Source organism: Macrobrachium nipponense, chromosome 17 (genome assembly GCF_015104395.2).
Source record: "Macrobrachium nipponense isolate FS-2020 chromosome 17, ASM1510439v2, whole genome shotgun sequence".
In the NCBI taxonomy this organism is placed as follows: Eukaryota; Metazoa; Arthropoda; class Malacostraca; order Decapoda; family Palaemonidae; genus Macrobrachium; species Macrobrachium nipponense.
The window spans coordinates 84,611,807-84,629,370 of NC_087210.1; the positions used below are offsets into that span (position 1 = coordinate 84,611,807).

Below are 17,564 nucleotides of genomic sequence, written 5' to 3' on the forward strand. Positions count from 1 at the left end.
AAAGACCGAGGAAGGCTTCTCATAGAAGTTTAAGTAGTTCTAGATCTGAACTAATTCCAAGCTTGGGATCTTCCCCAAGGGTAAGTATTGCTACTTCTCCTTCCATTGCAGCCCCTTCTCCTATTGCAGAACCTGTAGATCCAGCGAAGAACTTGCGGATCTAAAAGCAGCCTTCAAAATAATGGAAAACAAAATGCTGCCATAACAAGGTAAGCTAGTGATTTGTCATTAGACAGTGATATAAGTGTCCCCAGTGTAGTGGAGGGGGCATCTGGTCGGCTCAGCAACGCTCCTAGGTCTAGACCTCTTCCAAGCTCACATGCCCAGAGGAGAAGGAATGTCGAAAGCCGAAAGGAGGTTGTGGAGAATCCCCACCGATCAGGTGTCCCTTCGGCGGTTTCTGTGACACCCCAGACTGCCAAGGACAGCTATTGTAAAAGCGTCCTACGTGAGTGTTTCTCGTCGTCGGGATCTTCATCACCGAGACGTGATTGGAGAGATTCCGATCGATCTCGGCCTCTCAAGAGGAGTTGGAGGGCGCCGACTATTGACTCGAGCCCTGAAAACTTCCCTGAGGAGTCTCCATCGGGAGTTAAGAAGGCGAGAAGAGCCATTCTTCCAACCAGAGTGAGAAGGAGGCAGGAGGTGGAGGCTATGGACTCCTCCCCTCCTCCTTCCCCTCCTCCCGAAGAGGATAAAGAGGAGGCTACAAAGAGGTTCATGATGGCGATGCAGGAGCAGATTTTGTCATTTGTAGGAGTCCTGTCAAAGGGAGCCTCCTAGAAGGAAAGACACTTCCCTTCCTATTAAAAGATCCTCCAGACGTATGGAGGTATCTACCTCCAGGATCGATACTCCTACCCGAGGTTAGGTTTCCTGTACGAACCTGGATGAAACAATCAGACGTCTGGCACCGGCCAGGAGTGAGGAGTCACCCAGGAGGCAGGAGCCAAGAGCCAGGAGTGAGGAGTCAACCAGGAGGCAGGAGCCAAGAGCCAAGAGTGTAGAGGCATCTAGGCCAAGAGGCCAAGAGCAGGAGGCTAGAGCCAGGGATGGCCACGAGCCCAAGAGGCAATAGAGCCAGGAGCCAAGGAGGCCAAGGAGGCCAAGAGGCAAGGAGGCAAGGGCCATCGGAGGCAAGTAGCCAGGAGGCAAGAGCCATGAGGCAAGAGCGGAGGCAAGATCCAGGAGGCAAGAGCCCAGGAGGCCAGGAGGCCAAGTGGGAAGCAGGATCCAGAGGCGGAGTCAAGAAGCAGGAGCCAGGAGTCCGGAGTCCGGAGCAGGAGGCAGGAGTCAGGAGGCAGGAGTCAGGAGTCAGGAGGCAAGAGTCAGGAGCCAGAGGCAAGGAGTCAGGAGGCAAGAGTCAAGAGCCAGGAGTCAAGAGTCGGGGACTCGGTCCTGGAGGTTATGACTCTTCGCCAAATGGGAGCTCCTCTCCTTCAGAACATAGGAGGTCTTGGAAGGACTCTTCCTCAAAACGGGAACGTTCTCCTTTGTCGGATCGAGGGTTAGACGAGTTGTCTGACGACGATCCTCCTGCTAATGAAGGACTTTCTAGTTACAAAGTCTGGGCCTCTTTACTACTACAAGAGTTTGGAGATTCTCTTAGTCCTGCAGCTCCTCCTTCTCCTCGTTCGCTCTTTTCGAGCTCAGCTACGGCAAAATCGTCGGCCTTCTTGAAAATGAAGCCTGCGATATCAATGAAGAAGGCACTCCATTCTTTAGATTCTTGGATGGACAAGAAGAAGGAGTTAGGAAAGACGGTATTCTGCAGGCCTCCTTCCAGATTGCACGGGAAGAGAGGTATTTGGTATGGGACAGGAGAGACTTTGGGTCTTTCTTTACCCGCCTCTGCAGATGCCGACTTTTCCATGTTAGTGGAGGCCTCTAGACGTCACTCCTTAGGATCGGTCAGAGCGACGTGGAGCACTTCAGAGTTGAACCACTTGCTAAAGGGACTTTTGTCACTTTAGAGGAGTTCAATTTTCTGGATTGGTCGCTCGGAGTTCTGGCCAACAAATCTAAGGATCCGGAGTTTCTGGAGAAACCAGAAATTCTCCATAGCGTGCTGTCCTGCATGGACAAGGCAGTACAGGACGGTTCTGGTGAAATGGCTTCACTTTTCGGTGCTGGTCTCCTGGAAAAGAGATCAGTGTATGGTTCCCTTTTATCGAAAGGGGTTTCTCCGAGCCAGAGGACTGCCTTACTGTTCGCCCCGCTATCAGATCATCTGTTTCCTTCTCAGTTAGTCAAGGATATATCTCGCTCACTAACTGAGAAGGCGACACAAGACCTACTTACTCAAACGTCCAAGAAAGGACGACCGGTAGTGGAGACGGTTCAGAAGGAACCTCGTCCTACGCAGCAGCCCTTTCGTGGAGGTGCAACGGCTCGTCCACCTGCCAGAAAGAAGAGCTCTGACAAGAGAGGAAGGTCTTCATTTAGACCATTCAAGAGATCTAAGTGACTTGGTGCTCCTCCAAGCACCAGTGGGCGCCAGACTCCTGAATTTTGCAGGAGTATGGGAATAAAGGGGAGCCGACCCTTGGTCAGTGTCGGTCCTGAAGAAGGGATAGTAATCCCCTTCGACGACAAACCGCCCCCTAACATCTACGCCTCGGGAACTGTCAGCGAGGTACAGAGACACGTTAATGCGAAAGACTCTCCTTCAGATGGTGGAGAAAATGTGGGAAAAAGAGGCCATCGAACTGGTACAAGATCCACACTCCCCGGGATTTTACAATCGCCTTTTTCTAGTACCAAAGGCATCGGGGGGGTGGAGGCCAGTTCTGGACGTAAGCGCTCTGAATCGCTTCGTACAGAAAAAGAAGTTTCGTATGGAAACGTCCGCCTCTGTCATGTCGGCGCTTCGCCCAGGAGATTGGATGGTCTCTCTGGACCTGCAAGACGCCTATTTCCACGTTCCCATTCACCATCAGTCAAAGAAATATCTTCGCTTTGTGATAGGAGACAAGATCTTTCAATTCAGAGCTCTGTGCTTCGGGCTGTCTACAGCCCCACAAGTATTCACTAACCTGATGGCGAATGTAGCAAGATGGCTTCACCTAGAGAGGATAAACATCTCCCTCTACTTGGACGACTGGCTGATCAGGGCCAAGTCGAAGAGTCAGTGCTTGGAGGACTTGGAAGTAACAATGAACATATAGATTAGCTAGGGTTGCTCGTCAACCTCGAGAAGTCACAACTGATCCCCAGCCAGAACTTGGTCTATCCGGGGATTCAGATGGATTCTGGGGGTTTTCGGGTATATCCTTCGCAAGAAAGAATCGCTCGAGGTTTGTCGAGAATCTCAAGCTTCTTAGAGAGAAAGGACAGCTCAGCGAGGGATTACCTGAGCCTATTAGGGACCCTGTCCTCATTGGAAAAGTTCTTCTCGCTAGGGAGACTTCACCTTCGCCCTCTTCAGTTTTTCCTCAAAGAGGTGTGGAACTGGAAGACGGGTCAACACTCGGACATCTTCCAACTCCCACAAGAAGTAAAAGATCTTCTGAGGTGGTGGATCCCTCAGCTTCAAAAGAACGAAGGCTTATCGCTTGCTCTGCAGAACCCAGACCAAGTGTTGTTTACCGACGCTTCGGAGTCGGGATGGGAAGCGACGCTGGGAGTAAGGGAGGTGTCAGGCTCCTGGACAAAGGAACAGGTGTCCTGGCACATCAATTGCAAGGAACTTGTGGCTATACACCTAGCCTTAAAGTCCTTCGAGAAGATAGTCAGAGACGGTGTAATACAGATCAACTCAGACAACACCACGGCTCTGGCTTACATAAGAAAGCAAGGAGGCACGCACTCGTTCTCCCTCTATCAGTTGACAAACACCTGTTAACCTGGACGGAAGAAAGAGGCATAACTCTCCTCACAAGGTTTGTTCAAGGAATAAAAATGTGAGAGCGGACAGACTGAGCAGGAGTAACCAGGTCCTTCCCGCAGAATGGACTCTTCACGAAGAAGTGTGTCGAAGTGTCTGTCCCTGTGAGGAACCTCACATATACCTGTTTGCGACGTTCCTCTCCAAAAGAATAGAGACCTTTTGCTCTCTAGTAGAGGATCCGAGAGCCTTCACAATAGACGCGTTTCTTATGGATTGGTCGGGTGTGGACGCTTACGCCTTTCCCCCGTTCAAAATCCTGGGGGAAGTGCTCAGGAAGTTTGTAGCTTCAAAGAGCAAGAAGTTGATACTCATAGCCCCATTTTGGCCAGCACAGGAATGGTTCACGGAGGTGCTGGAGTGGATAGTGGACTTCCCCAGATCGCTTCCAAACAGACACGATCTACTCAGACAACCCCACTTCGAGAGGTTTCATCACAACCTCCCAGGTCTCGCTCTGACTGCCTTTCGACTATCGAAAGACTTGTCAGAGCGAGAGGCTTTTCTCGCGAGGCTGCGGGCTCTATCGCTAGAGCCCGCAGAGCTTCGACGAGAAGAGTATACCAGTCGAAGTGGGAAGTCTTTAAGAGGTGGGGTAAGGTTCAGAAGCTGTCCTCCTCCAGTACCTCTATAGTGAATATTGCCGATTTCCTCCTCTTTCTGAGAAAGGAGTCACAACTATCTGTCTCGACAATAAAAGGATACCGAAGCATGCTGTCTTCGGTTTTCAGGAATCGAGGCCTAGACATTGCTATCGACAAGGTCTACACGATCTAATTAGATCTTTTGAGACGTCGAAAGCAGCTACTCCTAGAACACCTAGTTGGAATCTAGACGTGGTCCTGAAATTCCTTTCATCGGACAAATTCGAACCTTTATATCTGGCGTCCTTCCGCGACGTCACTAGGAAATGCTTGTTCCTAGTGGCTCTCGCTACAGCCAAGAGGACGAGCGAATTACACGCTCTGGATTCCACGGTGGGGTTCAAAGGAGATGCGGCCTTCTGTTCTTTCCAGACAATGTTTCTGGCAAAGAACGAAAACCCATCAAAACCTTGACCCAGAAGTTTTGAAGTAAAAGGCCTATCTAACCTGGTAGGCAGAGAGATAGAGAGATCTCTCTGTCCAGTGGGAGCTCTTAAATTCTATTTAGAGAGGAAGAGACAGATGGGAACTTGTCAACAAGGCTTTTTGGTTGTGCCCCCATGTGCAGTGAAGAACCCCAAACGACTCATGTCCAAGAACGCCTTGGCTTTCTTTGTGAGAATCGTTATTACGGACGCTCACAAGAACTGCTCGGAGGAATCCTTCGGTCTTCTAAAAGTCAAGACGCATGAAGTAAGAGCAGTAGCAACGTCTTTGGCGTTCCAAAAGAATATGTCTCTGAAGAATATCATCGAGACTACATATTGGAGGTGCAATTCAGTGTTTGCATCTCATTATCTGAAGGACGTGAGAGTGACCTATGAGAAGTGCTTCTCGCTAGGTCCTTTTGTATCAGCAGATACAGTACTGGGTCTTGGAGCAAAGACTGATCCTTAATTTTGTAATGAAAGTGTAATTATGTTTCGAGTTTTTTGGTTGTTTGTGAGGAGTTCGGGGATGACTCCTTACAATCTTAAAACTAACATGTATGTTAGGATCAGGTGATCGGGATCGGTTTTGTGCTCCTTGAACAAGGTGTATTGTCATGTAAGTGGAATAGCACCCAATGACAAAGGCCTTTAGGCTCTGCCGAGTAAGTGGATAAGACCCCATTGGCAGACCCACAAGAACTCTTAGCCATAGATCATTATCTCGCTGAGGCTCTTGAGGCTAAGCAGACTACAAGGCAGTAGCCGCGAAGTCTTCAGCCTAATAAGGTAGGAACCAAGGTTTATAAATACCTACAACATATGTTGTTTACCTGTCTATTTCAGTAGTTAGCTGTCTCTTACCCACCACCAATGGGTGCTAATCAGCTAAGTATATATCTGGCAGGGAAGTTAAATGTATAAAAATGATATTGTCATGATACAATAAAGTTTTATACATACTTACCTGACAGATATATACGATTAATAGCCCACCCAGCCTCCCCGCAGGAGACAGGTGGAAGAGAAGAATTCTGATTAGAAAACGGGGATGGTTCCTAGTCCTGCCACCCAGGGCAGGGCGGTAGATCACCTGACCTACCGGTAGCGTGTGCCGCGAAATTTGAAATTCTGTCGGAGACGACGGAGTCTATAGCTAAGTATATATCTGTCAGGTAAGTATGTATAAAACTTTATTGTATCATGACAATATCATGTTTCAACACAACCCCATTGTCTACTTGTAACCTAACCTTTGCATCCAGTGCTTTTGAAACACACACTCCAAAAAGTAGATACTATAAGTTATCTAAGGGAAATATTAACTTGCCACCTCCTCTTGAAAAGGTAATTTAAGAATCGTTGCTCTTATAGCTGGGAGGATTTAAGGTTGATAAAATTATTTTGCCCCCAGTCAGTTATGCATGAATAGAAAAGGAATTTGCTTTAGTATACAGAAAAAAAATCCAGAGTATTTGGGTTATAAAAATGATTGCAAAATTATCCTTATGGATTATATTTGAAAGAAAGAGACATACCTCATATATGTGTAATCTGAGCTCTCTTTATTTTTTACTTATTTTGTTTATTTTGTTTTTAGTGTTAACTAGATGTTCCACCCCTCTGTATTGATAAGGAAATCCAGACCAGTACTATAAGCATCCTTTTGAAGAGAATTGCAATAAGTTTGATCCTTCTACAATTGAATAGGTAAGGAAATTCAAATTCTGCCACTCAAATAAAACTGGTAAGTGGTTTGGTTAAATATTACAGGAGCCTCATTTTACCCATGGCCAAATCAGTTTAAGATGACCACAAATCTTATTTCTAGAATATCACCACATATAACTGACAGGTTTATTCCTAATGAGAGGTGGTTGTATTAAGATAAAGTACTCCATCATTCTTAGTGGAAAATCTCACTGAACTGTTGAGGAGAGAGAAGCTCCCATCAGTCCTTTACAACAGTTTCTTGAGGACCAAAGCTGCCCTTTTCTTTTAAACTTGCATTTGCTTACCTCTCGTCTTCTCTTACAATTCTAGAAAGGGTAAAGCACTTGTCTGTTGTATCCTAATGCTCCTTTGCCTCTATCTTGGAGCATTTGAAGGTTTGTAGCCAAATAGAGCATTTAAGTAGTTTATACTGTTGCTGCACTATTGCAATAGTGCAGCAAGAAGTTATGCATGGCTTATACATGAGTATTTTTTTTTAAATCTAGAGTTTTGTTCATGCAACTTACCTGACAGATATATATATAGCTGTATTCTCCGAAGTCCGACAGAATTTCAAAACTCGCGGCACACGCAGTGGGCGGCCAGGTGGTAGTACCCATTCCCGCCGCTGGGAGGCGGATATCAGGAACCATTCCCATTTTCTATTCATATTTTTTCTGTCGCCGGTCGGTAAACAACTGTTTACAGACCTCCGCCTAGGATTTTTGGATTTGACTCGTTCTAAGTATCTGGATTGACTTTTGGTTATTGATTCTGGATTGTTGGATTGGCATACGCGATAGTGGACTGTTTTTTTATTTTGGATTGGCTTTTCTGGATCAAGTTCAGTGAGCTTCAGAGTGTGTGTGAAGAGTGATTGCAAGGTGAGGCTACCGAAATCATCGGTAGATCCCCACACAGTATGTATGGGGTGTAGGGGGCATGTTTGTTTGTTGGATGATCGATGCAATGAATGCAAAAGTTTGACCGATGATGGATGGAAGGTGTATGAGTCCTATCGGCGTAAGTTGGAACGCGATAGGATCAGGAGGGCTTCCTCCAAGAGCGGTTCTACGAAAGGTAAGGGAAGTAACATTTCACCTATATTAACACCAGTAGAATTTGCTTCACCTAATCCTGTGTTGTTGCCTGAGGGCCCTGATTCTGTGTCTGGAGAAGGTAATGCCCTTTCTCTGATTCTAGAGTCGTTACGCACTCTAGAGTCCAAAGTGTTGGCCTTAGAAAACGGCTCAAGTAAAGTGTGTGATCGTGCCCCTAGTGTTGTCAGATCGGCCCCATAATGCCTCTAGGCCTAGACCTCTATCGGACTCCCAGGACTCAGGGAGTGGGTATGTCGAAAGCCGCAAGAGGGTTACGGGGGCTCCCCACCGATCTGGCGTCCCTTCGGCAGGACCTGTTGTTAGTTCCCAGGCTGCCAAGGAGCGTGCTCAGGCTCGCATCCTTAAGGACTGTGTTTCGTCCTCCGAGGCGCCCTCCCCGCGCAAGGGGTGGAGCGCTCGGAGAGACTCGCGTCCGTTGAAAAAGGACTTTTCGAGGGAGGACGCTTCACGTCCCCTCTCTCCTCCGTTATCGTTGCGGTCTTCTCCGCTGCGTCGTATGACGCGTTTCCTCCACAGAAGAGAGGTAGGACGTCGTCTGAGGACGACGCTGAGAAGCGCTTCTCTCGCGCTTCGGAGAGGCAGGTTGCTGTACCTGTGAGAAGGAAGGAGGCGTCCCCTCGCCCCTCGTCTTCTCGCAGGTTCAGCCCTTCACCTCCTCTAGTTTCTTCACCAACGAAGAATATTCTTGTGTCTCTTCAAGACCAATTGTCAGCTTTAATGGCTCAGAAGACTCGCCCAGCAGCAGTCGAGCCTAAGCGTAGGAAGGACGCCAGACTGCCTGTCAAGAGGACGAGGCAGTCCCCTTCTCCGTCTCCTCGTTCGTCTCTGTCTCCGCTTGCTTCTCCTTCGGAGCTTCCTCGTTCTCGTTCTACTGGTAGGAAGTCTCGTGGACAGGACACTTTTCTTCCCTCTCGACGTCCTGATCAGCCCGCGCGTCAGGACGCCTTTGAGGACGCTCGGCAGGACGCCTTGGAGGACGCTTTTGAGGACGCTCGGCAGGACGCTTTTGAGGATGCTCGTCGGGACGTTTTGCTAGACGCTTTGCCTTTTGAGAAGGCTTTCGAGAGCGCCCAGAAGGACGCTTTGAAAGCGAAAGCTGGACGCTTTAGCGGAAAGCGTAAGGACGCTCCTCTAGAGCGAGTTAGAGTTGCCTCTCTTGACGCTCAGCGCGGTCAAGACGTTCTTCGTTCTTCGAGCTCTAAGGATCGACAGAAGGTCGGTCGCTTTGAAGAAGCTGCTACACTTAATCCTCGAAAGCCTTTGTTGAAGGCTAGACCCGTTGGGCGCACGCCCTCTCCAGAGGTGCAATCTCCTTTGCCTCTTAGGGAGGAAGGAGAGCTTAGTAGTCCGGCGGACTCAGTTGAGGAGGAACAGCCTTCGGTTTTCGTCTGTGTCAGATTACAAAGTGCTGGTTCGACTGTTACGCTCTTCTTTTGGAGAGAAGTTCCAGCCTGCAGCTCCCAAGTCTCCACCCTCTCAGTTTTCGTCATCTAAGTCTTGCAAGGTTCCGGAGTTTGTGGAAATGAAAACTTTGTCCACTAAGAGGGCGTTTAAGAAGTTGCAAGATTGGATGGAACGTCGGAAGGATCAGGGCAAGTCGACTTTCGCCCTTCCTCCTTCAAGTGGGAAAGGCGGCATCTGGTATGAGACCAAAGGAGAAGTAGGAGTTAAGATCCCGTCGTCTTCCTAAAGGGACTTTGCTAGTCTGGTCGATGCTCAGAAGAGGTCCCTTTTATCGACTGCTAAGATTTCGTGGACGCCAACGGAGATTGATCATCACATGAAAGGACTGTTAAGGACTCTTGAGGTCTTTAACTTTCTAGACTGGTGCTTGGGAGTCCTGGATCTTCAATCTAGGAGTCCTGACTCGTTAAGTCTGGGGGAGCTGTCCAATGTGTTATCCTGCATGGACAAGGCTGTCAGGGATGGTTCGGAAGAGTTAGTGTCTCATTTCGGCACTGCTTTTCTCAAGAAGAGAGCGCTCTTCTGCAACTTTGCGGCTAGGTCTGTTTCTACAACGCAGAAAGCGGAGCTTCTCTTTGCGCCTCTTTCGAGCCATCTCTTCCCCCAGGCTATGGTAAAGGACCTGGCAGTGAGCCTACAGGAGAAGGCTACCCAGGACCTCTTGGCCCAGTCTTCAAGACGTCCCGCAGTCCCTACTACGTCGTCTTTTGGACGACCACCTAGGAAGGTTAAACCCTTTCGTGGCGCTCCTCCCTCGAGAGCTGCTCCTCGAGGGAGAGGGCTTTCAAGAGGAAGAGCTTCCTTCAAGCCTAAATCCTCTAAGTGAAAATCAAGTCCTTCAGATGCCGGTCGGAGCCAGGCTAAAGTTCTTTGCGTTGGCGTGGGAGAGAGAGAGATACAGATGCGTGGTCCCTCAAGATAGTGGAACACAGGGGTACAAGATCCCCGTTTTTGGACCCTCCTCCTCTATCCACAACTCCCAGAGATCTTTCCGCCGTCCATATCAAGGGGAGAAAATCGTCAGATTCTTTTCGATTTTTTCTTTTAGATCAAATAGATCAAATAAAGAGCGGTGGAACAGGTCTTAGACCTAGGGTCACCAGGATATTACAACAGACTTTTCCTGGTACCAAAGCAGTCGTCGGAGTGGCGTCCAGTCTTGGACGTAAGCAGGCTGAATCTTTTCATAGAAAAGAAAAAATTCAAGATGGAAACGCCTCAGTCGGTTCTAGGAGCCTTGAGACCGGGCGACTGGATGGTGTCCTTGGACCTACAGGACGCATACTTTCACGTTCCTATCCACCCTCTTTCAAGAAAGTTTCTGAGGTTTGTGTTAAAGGACAAAGTTTGGCAATTCCGAGCCCTTTGTTTCGGATTAAGCACGGCTCCGATGGTATTTACCATGCTCATGAAGAACGTAGCGAGATGGTTACATTCTGCAGGGATAAGAGTGTCCCTGTATCTCGACGATTGGCTTATCAGAGCATCGTCAGAAGAGACTTCTGGTCAACCTCGAAAAGTCGCATCTGACCCCAACACAGTCCATCGTGTATCTGGGGATTCAGATGGATTCAGTTGGCTTTTCGAGCAGTTTCCGTTTTCCTCCCAGGAACGACAGCTGCAAGGCTTAGAGAGAGTTTCGGCCTTCCTGGGGAAGGAAGCTTGCTCGGCGAGGGAGTGGATGAGTCTGCTGGGGACCATTTCCTCGCTGGAAAAGTTTGTTTCCCTGGGAAGACTACACCTCAGGCCTCTCCAGTTTTTCTTGGCAGAAGAATGGAGAGTCAAAGAGGATCTGGATGCGACCTTTATGATCACCAAATCGGTGAAAAACCATCTAAGATGGTGGTTAGATCCTCGGAAGTTTCGAGAGGGGTTGTCCCTAAACTTCTGAGCCCGACCTAGTGTTGTTTTCCGACGCCTCGGTGTCGGGATGGGGAGCAACACTAGGAGGGGAAGAAGTGTCAGGCGCCTGGAGGGGAACGGTGTCCTGGCACCTCAATGTGAAGGAACTAGCGGCGGTTTTCCTGGCGCTACAGTTCTTCCAGCAAAAGGTTGCAGAAAAAGTTGTCCAAGTCAACTCGGACAACACCACGGCCCTTGCGTACCTAAAGAATCAGGGAGGTACACACTCCCGTCCTCTATTTTACTTAGCGAGGGAGATTCTGCTGTGGGCAGATGCGAGGCGAATCAGGATCCTGACGAGATTTATCGCAGGAGTCCAGAACGTCAGAGCAGACCTTCTCAGCTGACAGGATCAGATCCTGCCGACAGAATGGACGCTGCACCAGGACGTCTGTCGAGAACTATGGAGACTGTGGGGACGTCCTTTTATAGTCGACCTATTTGCGACGTCGAGGACGAAGAGGTTGCCTCTTTATTGCTCCCCTGTGTTGGATCCGGGAGCAGTCGCTATAGACGCTCTGCTCTGGGACTGGACGAACCTGGACCTGTATGCCTTCCCGCCATTCAAGATCATGGGGGAAGTCGTAAGGAAGTTCGCGGCATCGGAGGGGACGAGGTTGACCCTGATCGCCCCGATGTGGCCCGCGAAGGAATGGTTCACGGAGGTAATGTCCTTCCTCATAGACTTTCCGAGGACGTTGCCCTGGAGGAAAGATCTACTCAGACAGCCCCACTTCGCAGGATATCACCGAAACCTCTCCGCTCTGGGTCTGACTGCGTTCAGACTATCGAAAAGTTGGCCAGAGCGAGAGGTTTTTCTAAAGCAGCTGCGAAAGCGATCGCCAAACGCAAGGAGGACTTCCTCGAGAGCTGTTTACCAGTCGAAGTGGGCTTCCTTCAGGGCATGGTGTAGGAAAGGAGGGAATTTCCTCTTCTACCTCTGTGAGCCAGATAGCCGATTTCCTGCTATTTTTAAGGAATGTGCAGAAGCTGGCAGTCCCGACCATCAAGGATATAAGAGTATGCTGTCAGCAGTCTTCCGACACAGAGGCCTAGACCTTACTGACAACAGACATCTTCACGATCTCTTGAGATCGTTTGAGACTACCAAGATACCTCAGGCGAGGCCTCCTTCTTGGAACTTAGATTTAGTCCTTAGACTGTTGATGTCGAGTCCTTTCGAGCCTCTCCATGCAGCGTCTCTTAGGAACTTGACGAAGAAGGCTCTTTTCCTAACTGCTCTGGCGACGGCGAAGAGAGTTAGCGAAATTCAAGCCTTTAGTAAGCAGGTGGGCTTCAAAGGTGACAATGCTGTCTGCTCTTTGAGTCCCACTTTCTTAGCAAAAAATGAAAACCGTCTAACCCTTGGCCAAGGAGCTTTTTGAAATTAAGGGTATGACAAGCCTTGTGGGCCAAGAACCTGAGAGAGCCATGTGCCCTGTCAGGGCTCTAAACGTTTTATGTTCACAAGACAAAGGAGGTACGAGGTCCCTCAGATAATCTGTGGTGTTCGGTTTTTTTTAAACGACCCGATTACCATTATCCAAGAATGCTTTGGCGTTCTTTCTGAGGGACGTGATTAAAGAGGCTCATTCGTCTTACCAGAAGACCGATTTGAGCCTCTTGCGAGTGAAAGCTCCACGAGGTCAGAGCTGTCGCACCTCGCTTGCCTTCCAAAGGAACATGTCGATCAAGGACATCCTTGACGCCACCTTTTGAGGAGCAACTCAGTATTCGCCTCTCACTACTTGAGAGTGTGAGAATGATATACGAGGACTGTTGTTCTCTTGGGCCATACATTTCTGCAGACACAGTCTTGGGGGCTGAAGGTAGCTCTCTCCCTATCCCTTAGTTAGGTTTAGGTTAGTTTTTAGTTGTTGTGTTTTTTGGTTGTGGTGAGTCTTTGGTGAAGACCTCCCATCTCTTAGTTTAGTGTTCAGGGGGTCTTGGATAGTTGGTCAGGTGGTGGTCAGTTGCTTCGTTGCCCTCATATGTATGGCTCGATGTTCTTGTCATGTTGAGGTCACGTCCCCGTTGACAGAGCATCCAGAGCGCACCAGCACTACAGGTCTCCACCTGGCTGGCAACTCTGATTAAGCACAAGCAGGCTTAAGTGACAGTAATCACAGAGTTCTACTTTGCTAACAGGTGAGGAACCAAGGGTGTACATCATCTACTTAATTTAAGTTTCCTACAAATCCTATTGTCTCTTCCACCATCCGAAGGTGGGATTCAGCTATATATATATCTGTCAGGTAAGTTGCCATGAACAAAATGTTATTGTTATAATACAATTAAGTTTGTTCATACTTACCTGGCAGATATATATAATTAAGTGCCCACCCAACCTCCCCTCAGGAGACAGTGGCACTGAGAAAATATGAATAGAAAATGGGAATGGTTCCTGATATCTGCTCCCAGCGGCGAATGGGTACTACCACCTGGCCGCCCACTCCGTGTGCCGCGAGTTTTGAAATTCTGTCGGACTTCGGAGAATACAGCTATATATATATCTGCCAGGTAAGTATGAACAAACTTAATTGTATTATAACAATAACATTTTTTTAAGGTTTGACTTTTTCTGTCTCTGTTATGCGAAGAGCAGAGGTCTTAAGAATTTTTAGGTCCTCACAAAATACCAACCAATAACCTACATGAATTAAAGTCACGATTGGCTTGATTATAAGTTTTATTTTTTTTTCCTTAATGACAGTTTATGCACAGTTGATTTGTTTTAGGATGGTGGTTCAATTGGTAAATTTAATTATAGAACCCTTGAGACAACAGATCAGCACTTAATTCATTTTCCCCCTGATGTTTTCTTCGTATACAGTCTTACAGTGTTTTGGTTATATATGAATTCATGTGAAGACTTTATTCCACAGTTGTGAGATGTACTAAGCTGCCGTTTAATGTAAGAAAGTTTCCTATAGGAAGACTTGAATGATGAGGTGCAACAATTTTATGGAGTAATAAATTCTTTTTGAAATCAGAAGGCAATTTGCATGTCATAGAATTTTATTCATGTTTCAGAGTAAAATATTTGTAAATAATTCCAAGATATTTTTTAACAGGATACCAGCACCCATCAGCCCTGGTGTTTGATCATTTGGACGTTGCCTCTTCCTGTAGCCTCGGCGTCCTTTGAGACCTCTGAGAAACTCATTCTTCAGTTTCGAATAGCCCAAGAGATTTGGAAATGGGTAAGGTTAAGGATGACATTGCTTAATATTATTATAAATTAATACATTTTGCTTTTCTTTATTCAATATTTCTGTGAAGTTTGATTTTATCATACTCTTGTTATATAGGAATCATAGGAAAATGTTTTGAATGTATGTATACTGGATATGAGTTCAAGGTTTACATTAAGTACTGTACTGTTAATACATGTAATTACTGTATTTAAAGCATAAGATGTAGCATTTAAAGATAAGAAAATCTCATAATATTATGAGATGCAAATGAAAAGGGATTAGATCATATAGGGAGAACTGAATACAATATTTTATTAGCAAAAGATTGATTTTGGATTGACTATATAACAATATTTGCATTTGTTAGAAACAAATATGGGTATGAATGGAAAAATTAAATTGAAATCCAATTTTACCGTACATACATAATTCACATTGAATCATTATTTAGCTACGAATTGGGTATGGTTTTCGTAAAAAAAAAATTAAATACATCAAACCCATAAATGTAGCATATGTAGTTCAACACTGTGTGTATTGTTATGACCTTTTAATAAATGTGAAAGGTTTATGGAAGAAACTACAAAAATCAGTATCCTACAAAGAAGTAGAACAAAAATAATACATATGTAGAATAACTGAACTGAAGTATATCACTAATACCGCATGTGTAAAGAATAAACAATGAACTATACAGTACGTATTACCCCAAACTTATGCGAGGTTAAGTTCTGAACCCCCTCGTGCAAAGTTTGGCACAGTCTAAAAATGCTAATAAATGCATACTTACAGAGTTTGCACACTAAATATTACCCTCATCTTGCTCCCTAAATATTAACCTAACTTTTAAATAATATTATGTTATATTCATCAGAAATTATTTCCATGGTTACAATGGCTACAGCGTTGGTCTGGCAGAAGAAATGTGACACCAAAAATGCAAAATAATCAATATTTGAAATTTTTGTACATGAACTTCCCTGACAGATATATACTTAGCTATAGTCTCCGACGTTCCCGACAGAATTTCAAATCTCGCGGCACACTCGACAGGTAGGTCAGGTGGTCTACCTTACCCGCCGCTGGGTGGCGGATGTACGAACCACTCCCGTAAGCTTGTCAGATTTTTCTCTGTCGCGGGAACGATAACAACTGTTGTCGGTTCCTCTCGATAGTTTTTCGATTCTCGCTTGCCTGGAGTTAATTTGGACTTCTTTTGGTGACGTATTCGCTTTGTTTGGCTTGGCATACGCTGATTGTGGACCGGTTTGATTTTGAGTTTGATTTTCTTTAACGATGTCTGATCTAGAATCGGTAGTTAAAACTTCGGTTTTGTTTAGGGTTTGCGTGAATGAAGGATGTAAGGTGAGGTTGCCGAAAGCTTCGGTAGACCCCCACACGGTTTGCATGAAATGCAGAGGGAATGAATGTGCTTTTGCTAACCCTTGTAAGGAATGTAAGGGATTGAATGAAGAAGAATATAAGGCTCTCTCTTCTTATGTTAGGAAGTTGGAACGTGATAGAGTGCGTAAGGCTTCCTCTAGAAGTTCTAGCAGATCTAGAATGAGTGAGTTGGATCTGGATCCTAATAGTACTAACGTAGAATTAGAACCTTCTTCCCAAGTTGCAGCCAGGCTCCCCGCACCGAAGCCGAAGATTCGCCCCTTCGGAGGCGGCAGCTCTGAAAGCCAAGAATCGTTCATACTGGATCAGAAGATTCGTCAGTTGGAGTGGAAGGAGAGTGTTAGTGATCAGTGCAGTGTCCCCAGTGTTGTGGAGGGTGCGTCTGACCGGCTCCTTAGTGCCTCTAGGCCTAGACCTCTTCCAGACTCCCAGTTCCAGTGGAGTAGGAAAGTCGAAAGCCGCAGGAGGGCTAGGGAGAGCCCCCACCGGTCAGGCGTCCCCTCGGCAGATCCTGAAGTACGCTCCAGGCTGCCTCGGATCGCTACAAGGAAGGAGCTCCTACGCCAATGCTTCTCCTCTTCGTCGTCTCCCTCTACGAAGAGAGGTTGGAACTCCCCGGATTGCGCGCGCCCGGTTTGAAGAGGGCTTGGAAGGCTCCCTGCAGTCCTTTGGCTTCTAGTCCGGAGGGGTTTTTTCCCGGAAGAATCGTCGTGGTGGCGAAGAAACCCAAGAAATCCTGTGATCGTTCTTCTTCTCGCGCTCGCGCTCGCTGCTTCCGAGGAAGAACAAGAAGATTCTCCTACGAGAGTACTCGCGGGACTTCAAGCTCAGATCACGGCGCTAGCAGACACTCTAGCAGTTAGATCACGTAGGAAGAAGGACGTTTCTCTTCCGATCAAGAGATCTAGGCGCCGCTCTTCAGAGGATCGTTCTCCTTCATAGGGGAGGTTTCGTATGAAGGTGGGGGCTCGCAGGTTGAGCGCCCTCGCTCGAGTGAGCGCCCTCGCTCGCCTGGCTCTCTCTCGATTTCAAGACGCCAAACATCGGTAGGACGCTCTATGGAGAAAGAAGTTTTTTCTTCAGATTGGATTCCCGCTTCCGGTAAGCGCACTGCACCTGCTCATCACGCGATTTCTTTCAACTCCCTCGCGTTGAAACTTCTCCTTCAGCAGCCTCAAGATTTCTAGAAGGCGCCCTTATACAAGTAGGCGTTTCTTCTCCCAGATGTCACTCTCCTCGAGTGTCGGATCGTGACTTCTCTCCTGACAGGCATCTAGAGTCTGGTAGGAGTCGTGTGCATGATAGACGGCCTACTGTTAGCCGCTCCCCCGCAAGGTAGGCGCCAAGAGCCTACTGCACATAGATCTCCTAGTAGGCGCTCCGTCTCTTTTAAGGCGTCATACTCCTGATATTCTCCTAGGGGCAGACAACAAGAGTCTTTCAAGCGCCCTTCTCCGTGAGGCGCTCTCCCGCTTCTAGGCGCACTTCTCCTGACCGTTTGTCTCTTGGTAGGCACCAGGAATCCCGGAAGCGCCCTTCTCCAAGTAGGTTGCTCGTTAGTTTTGAAGCGCCCTTCTCCTGAATGTTACCCTCTTGTTAGACGTCAAGAGTCTCGCAAGCAGCCTTCTCCTAGTAGGCGCATTTCGCCTTCCAGTCGGACTTCCGTTGATCGTACGCAACTGGACAGGTATGGAGAGCCGCGCAAGCGCTCTGCTCTCGATAGGCGCTCTTCTCCTGGCAGCGCGCTCGCCTCAGGATAGGCGCATAGAGTATAGTAGGCGCTCGCCTCCTCGTAAGCGCCCTGT

The 17,564-nt window shown here is 47.5% G+C and overlaps 1 protein-coding gene across 1 annotated transcript in view; it reads left to right on the forward strand.

The window, feature by feature from the left end:
• The first annotated feature begins 14,296 nt into the window (after positions 1–14,296).
• Positions 14,297–17,564, forward strand: part of LOC135196403 (leucine-rich repeat-containing protein 40-like) — a 33,553-nt gene continuing 30,285 nt past the window's right edge. Inside the window, 1 exon segment of the mRNA XM_064223208.1 lies at positions 14,297–14,361. Within this exon segment, the coding sequence (XP_064079278.1) occupies positions 14,358–14,361 (4 nt within the window). The 5' untranslated portion in view covers positions 14,297–14,357.